This window comes from Anser anser (assembly GCF_964211835.1).
Source record: "Anser anser genome assembly, chromosome: 11".
Lineage (NCBI taxonomy): Eukaryota > Metazoa > Chordata > Aves > Anseriformes > Anatidae > Anser > Anser anser.
The window spans coordinates 14,813,812-14,823,829 of record NC_139732.1 but is presented as its reverse complement, the minus strand read 5'-3'; the positions used below and the strand labels follow the sequence as shown (position 1 = coordinate 14,823,829).

The 10,018-nt window shown below is 35.4% G+C and overlaps 1 protein-coding gene across 10 annotated transcripts in view; it reads right to left on the bottom strand.

Moving 5' to 3' along the window:
* Positions 1-654: 654 nt before the first annotated feature.
* CMTM4 (CKLF like MARVEL transmembrane domain containing 4) overlaps positions 655-10,018 on the bottom strand; it is a 39,446-nt gene continuing 30,082 nt past the window's right edge. Inside the window, exons 4-7 of one of the 10 annotated variants that reach the window (XR_014571156.1) lie at positions 8,933-9,881; positions 8,736-8,760; positions 8,117-8,185; positions 655-5,570 (exon numbers count right to left, since the gene is read on the bottom strand). Coding sequence is in view for 1 of the 10 variants with exons in the window: in XM_083794783.1 (XP_083650909.1) it covers positions 9,708-9,881 (174 nt within the window). In the remaining 9 variants the exon portion in view is untranslated. Of the gene's footprint in view, positions 9,882-10,018 lie in introns of all 10 variants that reach the window. The other 9 variants (XR_014571157.1, XR_014571152.1, XR_014571153.1 and 6 more) reach the window with 9 other exon arrangements.

The following is a 10,018-nucleotide window of genomic DNA, read 5'->3' as shown; positions in this document are numbered from 1 at the left end:
CATCAATCACGTCCCCGCCATTGTCTACCCCACACACGCTCATGTGACTGTCAAGCATGTCATCCATATTCCCAAATCTTCCCACAGCATTCATTCAACCATCTGTGCATTTCCTCATTTCTTACCCTCTTAACTCCCATGCTTTCACCTTGCACCTAAAGCAGCTGAATGCCCCAAATCTAGATCAAACCAAGGTCACCAAGGTAAGATACACAACCTTCACCCTACGAGGTGGCAGAGCATTACCTACTCACTCTGGCATTTCAGCCCCCAAATCCTTTTCAGTCCAGAACATGCTGCTGCAAACCACAAGATACAGTGTTTTGTTCCATTCCAGAGTACAGACAGAAACCCTCACCAGAGCAATCCCGCCACAACCACCTCAGCAACAAAGCGGTTCCATGTGCTTTCTGCTACATATAATCTTTCATCATGGACTGCTTATACATGGTTTTTCATTAACTCTGGCATCTATGAAGTTTGTCTTGTCAAAGGCAGTCACAAAAACCTCAGGCAGAGTTTTTTGGTTCAGTTGTTTTAACCCCTATGACATTGTCTTGCATAGGAAATGCATTTAGCAGCTACACTTGCTGAATAATCAACCACAACACTTTGTGCTAAGTTTATACGTTGCCTTTACAGATGAAGACAATGTTTTAGTGCTTTAATACGTCTATTTATTAAACAGGAAGTCCTTCACAAATGATTTCATAGTATATTGATCAAATTAAGTGTTAGAAAACTACCATTTTCCCTACATACAAAAATACAGACTTTTAACACTATGAAGACATAATCAGAAGAGTACCATGAAAATCCATAGAGCTCAAATCTTCAGATATCAGAAAGAAAAAAGACTGAAAGACAACTAAATAAAAAATTACAAAAAGTAATGTGCCCATATACAAAAGACTGGAAAAACAACATGACATTTAAAACCGATAAATACACCATTTAAATTATGCTAGAATGGTATGGATATAAAACAAAAAAAAAGGACTGCTTTCTGTATTCCAAGAAAATTCTTCAGCTTGTGTTTTTGTTTATCATTAAAACCGACAGAAAAGAAGTGCACAACGTACTGAAAAATCATTACTGGTGTAAAACACAAGTTAGAAGTTACGTTTTCTTGTAGAGTTACCTTGCCTTTGAAATTCTCCAAGAATTAACAGCACAATTTACACATACAGAGCTGGAAGATGCTATGCTTACACATGTAAGCTCCCGCTGTTACTGAGAAGTAACATCAGATCACAGATGGCTGGTACCTCTACAGAAAGCATCAATTTTATCAGCTGGCCTTGTGAGCAGTTTAAATGAGACCAAAAATACTTACCAAAATAACATGAGATTGCTTCAAGGCTGTACATTGTCTTTATATGCACATTTGCTAGCTTGTGATATTCTTCAAATCCTTGATCAGAACATGCTTATGGTGATAAATGGATACCTGATCCTGCAGTCCCCGAAATCAATGGGGAATTTTGCCTGAGTAAGGATAACAGAGCCAGGTTCTGCATTTGCAGCAGCACATACAGAACACTTAGAAGATTTTCCTTGGCGATACATAACAATTTTTCATACTTCAAAAGCAAAATACCAAGGGTATTACATAGCAGAATTGCGCTCATATGTTAAAGGAAAATTGCATCCCCTTCACTCAGTCCAAAGATCGAATTTAACCCATTATTTTGACTGATACATCTGAGCTGTTCACAATTACCGATCTGTCAGTACAGGAACTGTATCCCCAAGGGATAAGTCTTTCAGGCCGGGATGCTCCTTTCTCAGACACCGTAAATTGTGAATTATGAGCTAGTATCAGAAATGTTTAGATTATGCCTACTACGTGTTTCTAGAGGACTCTGAATCAGCACCAAGGATACAGACATCCCACACTGAGCATTTCTTTATACAAGTCTCAAGGAAAGGGTTGGAATACCGTCTAGCTCACTTCAGCAATGTGCTTTAACTCCATCTTTCAGGTAGCAGCTGAAGGCAGAGAAGAGCAGAAGTGATGCAATCTTTTGATTCACCATGAGACCATATTTACTATGCAGTACACAAAGGGAAACAATGACTACAGTAGCCATAAAACTGTTTTTAGTGAAAACAAAGCACAATAAAGCCAGAGATGCATTAGTGACTCACATTACAAAAATAGTGTTTACTGGTTTAATAAATTTACATCTCTATTTTTTGTGAATGACAAGTGTTTATACCACACATGGAAGGCACCCTAGGTGAAGCAGTTTTTCGGTATTTGTTTACAATTCTGTGAACAGACATACAAAGTGTCAACTTTTAAATCAAAACTGAGCATTATAATGAGAAATAAATACATACTTTACTATTTTATTGCGGGTTCCTGAACCCTTACAAACTTCAACATATACAAATAGATTCAAAATGACACTAACACAGAAGAGAGTAAGTCTAGACAGATAAAATGATGAGCTAATGATTTGTTATTAAAATGTTATTAAAAATGTTGTGTCTTAAGTACAGAAATCATTTAAAAATGCAATTAATTGGCCACAATATATAAATCAAAATATCACCTTATTCTAGAACCGTGACATATGAGTTAAAGCTGGATGAACTGTAATGCTATATGATACACTCTCCTTTCACAATATCCAACAAGTAGAAACTGTTAAACATTCATGATTAAAGTATAAACAGTAGAAAATGAAGGTAGCAATTGTTGTAATAAAAGGGTGCTAGCCAGAACCATTTTAACCTGTAGACATCTGGATAAATGTAACATTACTAAAAATATTTAGACTATAATACTTTTGGGATTAAAAGGTTACCAAAAGTGATAAATCAGCCTAGGTAATAGAGGGTATTTTCTTTCAAATGCATGAAGGTTTTAACTAAATATGTCTATTGAGACATTTGTCCAAAGCAAAACAAACACAATACCCTGAAATTTCCCATATTCTAGACAATAGTCCTTGACAATCAGAAGAGGCAGATGGTCATATTTCATTCAGTTACTCACATCCAGATGTTACTAAAATAGCTGTAGGGACCAGCCCCAGTCAAAAATAAGAAAAAAAAACAGATACTCTGTTAATAAGATCTGGCTATTGCTTTTGGAAATGCTCTGATGTCCTCTTTCTGAATTTATGTAGATAGTTTCCATATCCTTCCATATATCCTAACTGTATTTTTCTTTTTTTCTTTTTTCTTTCTTTTTTTTTTTTTAAACTTCTACCCATGAAGTCCATGGTATACGATAAAACCTTCATAGTAAACTCAAAGCTCTATGTTATAAATACGTCAATCAAGGTAACTATGTATATTGTATATAAAATTAAATATCTTCTGTTTGCCAAGTATAATTTAAAAAGGAATATCTGTGGCTAGTTATAAAAAAATATTTATTAACCCATAGAGATTAAAAGGCAATTTCATTAACTCATCCATCCAGCACACTTTTGAAAGAGTTGCACTGGGACTCTGGATAGGTAACTACCTAATCACATTTTCATGATAAATACACAACTTTTATTTCCGGGCATATATAAGAACACTTTTGAAAGCTGCATATCCCAAAAGAAAATTAGATTGTGTTGTATACTCTAAATTAAAGGCTACTATAAATCACAGTGTAAGCAGATTTTCTTTTTTTAAGATTATTTATAGAATACAAATGGTTAAATTATAGACAGACTTTTAAAAGACAATGCAAAAATAAGACCAAGACAACAAAGGAACCCTTTCAGGCTGGACAGTACCATTCTGGTTCTGTCAAACAGATCGATCTACGTGGCTAACACGGAAAACAACATATCAGGAAAAACTCTATGGAGAGAGAATTTAGAGATTTCCTGAATATTTGTATGAATTCATTTTTAATCAACTCCTTCTGTTAAAATAAAGAGAAGAATATGACAATCCCTACACTTTTTTTCCAAAAAAATATTTCTAGGAAAAAAGTACAACATTCTGCTGTTTGTTTTTTTTTTTGCCTGTTTCAGTTTCGTTGTAAAATGATTACTTTTGTTGCCATTAAATTTCCAATACATGATATCTGTATCTGCACAGTCTTTGATCTTTGTTGGCTAAAAGACCCTACAAACAATCTATTATTTTATCCCATAAACAGCAAACTAAGCACCCAGTTTCAGAAATTCTACTTGATGGCTTTACTCATCGCAGTGGGACTAAGCAGAAATCCCAGTCTGAAAGAATCCTTTCTTCCAGATATATACATCCCTCCTGATGCAAGCTTCTAGATCCTGCAGGTCTTTGTGAACCAACCACAACACTTGAGCTGAGTGGAAGTCATTTGATAATCACATTGATTTGTCAATGTACCTCAGGTTTTAATACACCATTAACAACATGGGTGTAGAATCTCTCCAACCATAATATACAGGCAGCCTGGCCCCAGGATTAGGAACAGAGAAACATTTCTACACCTACTTTTATCACCAGGTCTAAGTGTCTCTGTATCCTTCTCTAAGAAGTGTAGACGATAACTTTCCTTCTGCAGCTGAGGATCCTTCACATTCACACATTTTGAAAACACCAAATTACTAAGCATCAGGTTTGGTTTTATTTTCTCCTTCCCATCCTTTACTACGTTTCATATTCATAATCTAAATGAGCCTACATTTATCTCTCCTAAGTATCTGCTGAAGATGCTTGGCTCCAGAGTTTTCAGCATAAGATTTGTCATTTACGCTCTGATTTTCATGCACAAAGCTGCTCAGTATCTCATCTGAGTACGAGTGAGTATATTATTTTCTACCCTATTTGAATTGCTATTAACTTTTTTTGGTGAAATTATACCCTAAAAACACCACCACCACAAAAAAAAAAAGAACAGGTAGAAATGCTTACAAAGGTGTCATGGGGCAAGAAAATAGCAGATACAGAACAAGGACCAAGGGGAAAAAAAAGGCTGCATTAATAAAGCCATTTATTACATAAGTATTTGCTGTACCTGCAAACTCCCAAAACAACACAAAGGTGGCAAATATAACATTTATATTGGGACCTTAACGTTTATGGAAAACTAGTGGTTAATTCATAGTCCACACACAGCTTATAGCAGATCAATTTTCCTGCCGTGGTCTGCAACACTTTAAGAACCAGTAAATCTGCTGCATTAGGAAGGGACAATCATTATATGGTACAAAGTAATTCGTGGAAAAATAATCATAATGATTAAAAACTTGGAAGTTCTCCCCAGTTTTCCCCTCTTCTTTCTAGACTGAACAATGAAACACGAACAGATACAATAAAGCAATTCTAGATCATATCATAAGATGCACAGTGAAACACAGGACAAAGGCTATGAAGAAGCACCCCATGTTACCGATTTAATTTTAAGCTCATGCTTAAGAGACATCTTATAAGCTGAAGACAGCAAGCTGCTTCCACAGCATGGCTCATTGCCGATGCCACACTTCTGAATATAAAGCCAACGATGAACAGCACAGACTGAAATACAGGCATCAAATCTCAAAGGTCAGCACCTTGTCTCTCAAAAAAAAAGGCAGAGGTAGATGAATCTCTGGTCCTCTAGGAGCATGTGGCTCCTAACAGAAAGCCTAGAAGAAACAAACACTATACCAGCTAGCTTCCAAAGTCCATGGGAAAAAAAACAAATTCTCCCAGCATATCCAGCCCAAATAACATAAGCTATCACAAAAGGGAAGAGTACATACTTAAGCAAAAGGACATTGGACATGCTATTCTTGTCTTTCTTATAGTGAAGCAGGCACTGTACAGATAACGAAGAAGGGTTAACAAAACTAAACATTAAAACGTAACACAGATGAGGCATGAATTTATGAAATGAAAGGAACAAGCAGAGAGTAAAAAGGAACCAACTTTACTAAGGAACAATTAAACTGTCAAATCAGTTCTTAATTATTGTTTTAGAAACCTACTTCTATTGTAGGCAGTTTGCACGTCATTACATGTACGCATAATAAACTTGAACTAATGCTGACCAAACTGACCACAGCATTAAAAGGAAGATACCTACTCTTAAAACACTATACAACAATTACTATGCTGTTGCTCCAATCATTTCCTATTGTTTAATGGATATTTCAATGTCTGTGCATAGCTTGCAAAACTTGCCCTCATTTCCACATGCAGAAATACATGGAGATTGCACATCTGAGGGCTTAGTTTTGACTTAAAGAGGATTAATCAGAATGCCATTACAGTTTCAAGCATCTCATTCCTAGAAGTTTCAACTGTATAGCTTTCATTTAGTTTTACTTAAGGAGGTTTTTGGGTCCCTTTGTGGTGCTAAACAACACTCTAACACTAAAGGGAAAATTAACCCTGTATGCTCAAGAAAAATTAACCCCATATGCTATCAAATAAGATTAGCTGGCTAGAAGAAGCAATTTTTCTAAACAAATCAAAATAAAAAATAAAAAAAAAAACCTTTCTACCCCAATTTTATTCCTTAAAAGATTTTTTTTTTTTCCCTTTTATGACGACTGCAGTTCTGGTAATAGTCTTAATAAAAGATTACTACCTCTTCAAAACATTATATAAAACTGTCTGGGGGAAAAAGAAAAAAATGTCAACCACTTATGCATCATATGATCGTAATGCTTCAATTTTAGTTGTCCATCTCATAGCCACTTTATCTCCCTACTCTATAATGCAAATAGTAAATAACATCTCTGTAGAGTAATAAATGCTTAACTTAGACTTTTCAAAAGTATATACTGTACAATACTAAAATCATCTTTGGTCCCCAAAATAAGGAAATAACAAATTTACATTTGTTTTCCTGTTTTCCAACTGTATCAGACAGTATTTTTTTTAATTCATATTCTCTTTGAATTCTATCCTGAAAGCTGTGCTAAGCTCAAGTCATTATTGATGTAAGTAATAAATAATGGCATATCGTTCTTCATTCTCAACTCAAGAACACTTATTTCATGTGTAAAAGTACTCGAGGTCATACAGCTATACTATACTACAGGATGAAGTATTATATGATATTAGAAATATAACTATCATTCATACTAAGTAAGCATTTGTCATTCCAGCTAAAAGATAACAAAAGCTTTTCATGATCTCACTCCAGAAAAAGCTCTGTGAAGTTATCTTTAGTCTAGGTATGGAAAGGCGTAAGGATTTAGAAGATAACAAAGCCATAAGCTTGTAGATGCATGAAACCTCCCATATTTCTGAGAAGTCAGATCAGCTGAATCAGCACGGGGACTACGGAAGAGAAAAAAGGGCATTCTCTTTCATACACACTATTTCAATCCTTTCATTAACCAGTATCAGGATATACTCAATGGAAAGCCTACACTTTTCGTCAGACGTAACTCCTTACCTAAGACCTAACTTCTGTTTCTTGACTTCAGATGTGGGTACTACTCCAAAAGCATGGATCTTCTGCAGGACAATATTCTGTATTTAAGTCTTTTATTTATTTTTTATATTATTATTTTAAAATGATATTTATGCAAAGTGGTTTAATGCTGGTTTACAATTCCAGTCTAGATACACTCATGCTACTTTTAGAGTGCTGAAAAACAACAGGGCTAAAGCAACTATGCTGGCTTCAGTAACTTAATTATTTCATGCCAGAGTGAATATTGAGCTGTCATTTTCTTTTCATGAAACACCCGTTAATCCTGGTGAGACACCACCTTAATTAAACATCTATGCTGTAAACCCAACAAGAGATTAGCTACTGTGGTTTGATCCTTTTTTTAAGCTGGTGTTGCCTTTGGTATTAACTTTCAATGAAGGACAGTAAGATGTTAATACAGTAACTGGCAAACCATTACTAGTTTAGAAAGGCAAGTTTTCTTTAACCTCATTAGTAACTCTTTCTTAGTTTTAATCTCAGTCTTAACAACTCAGGTGAAATGCGCTGTAGACATCAGAAAAATCACAAATGAGATCAGTTTGTTGTTGTTGTGGTTTTAGTTTTTTTTTTTTTAAACCAGTTTTCTACACGTTAAAAATAATTTCCTGCTGTTTGATTCAAACATTGCAATGTAAGGTTTAAATCTGGAACCCCCTCAGTTCCCTCAAATATTAAAAAAGCCCAGGCACTTATACTGATCTTCTGTTTGGCAATAACCTGGTTTTAGTATTTAGAAATCACCTGTCTGCAGTGCGTTGCCTTTTGTTCGTAAGGTTCCAGTTAACTGCATTCAACCACTTAAGAGTACAGCTAAATGAAAACAATACAAAATGCATTAAAGTCACATGTGAGAAATTCAAGCATATGTATAGTTCCACTAATTTCAACTACTTCACTAGCTTACACCCGGAAGGAATTCAGTTCTAGAGATCTTCCCGCCCCCCCCCCCCCCAACATTTCTTCATGTAACATGCAGGCATCCATACGCCAAATAATAGATTACACAGATAAAAACACCAGCCATAAAACTAGAAAAATATTGAGGAACTTCTTTGTTTTACATTATGAAACTGATTACTGCAGAATTCAAGTTTTGATTAGAGAAAATACCCTTGTCTTCACTGGAAGTACAATTAAGAAAACTTCAGTTAGGTAAAACCGTTCTTAAATAAATCAACAAATACTAGACAAACTTTTTGCAGACATATCCAATTAAAAAAAAGTTTTGCTTACTACCAACAGTTTTTAGAAGAAGCAAATAACCCTCTGAACAAGGAAAATATGTATTAGATGAATAGTAATCAAGTGTTCCTAAGATTACATTATAAGTACAAGAATTTTTTTGCTAGTTCTTGCTTACCCTTTGCTTCTCAGAAAGGTTGAACCTTAAAAGAGAAAAAAAAGCCATGACTGGAATGCAAGTTTACTGAATGACAATTCATTCTTCCTCTCCTTCATCACTTTGCCCCTCTGCCTCCCCATTCTCCACCCTGCCTTTTTCCCCGTTTTGAAAAGAAAAATAGCATGTATCCCAATGTTAACAGAAACCCCACGTACTTGCACTGGAAGCATTATGGTATGGTGAGCATTCAGTAAACATGCTCATCTTGCTCAAGTTCAGATCCAACCAAGGTCATGCATGAACTGAATGTGGTGATTTCAGAGTAATCCAAAGACAACTACCTCAACATTAAATCCATCAACCCAAAGACATGAGCCGTCTGCTTATATCAGCTATATGAGTGAACCACCAATGAAACTGTGTGAGATCTTGCAGATGAGAATTGAACTGCACCACCAAGGCTGCACAAGGAAGGACACAGAGTTGCTGGACACGATACATGACTGAAGTTATTGCTATTTGCCCCTCACTTCCTTTTCACATGTATGAAATTTTCTTCTGGTAGATTTCTTTCTTATATTAAACAAACAAGATCGTGCTGGTCTTAGTGTTTATGACAGACGAAGATACAGTGACAGAACATGTGTATCCAGAGCTTGCACTTAGGAGAGGGAAGAAAAGTTTTGTGCAGTTAATCCAACACATTAATGTACTTCTGAACATATATATATATATATAAAATATATAATATATATATATATATGTATATATATGTGGATGTCTTAAATGGCTCTTGCTTTTGAATGACCAACATCTACTGCCTTCATGACAACAGCTTCTGACTCAATGCATCTACACACATATGCAGGGCTCGACATTCTTTGCCACCATCTGATCTTCCTTTCCTTCCTTAAATAAAGAAAAAACACTTTATTCCATGAGGGAGTTAAGCTCTTCTTTTCCCTTTGCAGTCCCATTTGAATATCGCTTTCATGCATCCAGACGCTGAATCTCAGGGCGATGATCTACTTCTCTGGATTCTGTCCGAGCACGTATGTAATCACTGGTCTGACGACTGTTTTGTTGTCTGCTGTTCATTCGCCACTTTTTAATAGCTAAATATGTGTTCACAGCATACACTGCCATTGCCAAGAAACCAAATATCTACAAGAAGTAGAAAGAATTGTCAAAGACAATTTTTGAAAACAAGAACAACAGTAGTTTCATAACAAATTCTTCAGAAGTTAAGTTTTCTACCTTACTGCACTGACAAATCATCATGGCCTCTAATATTGATGTTG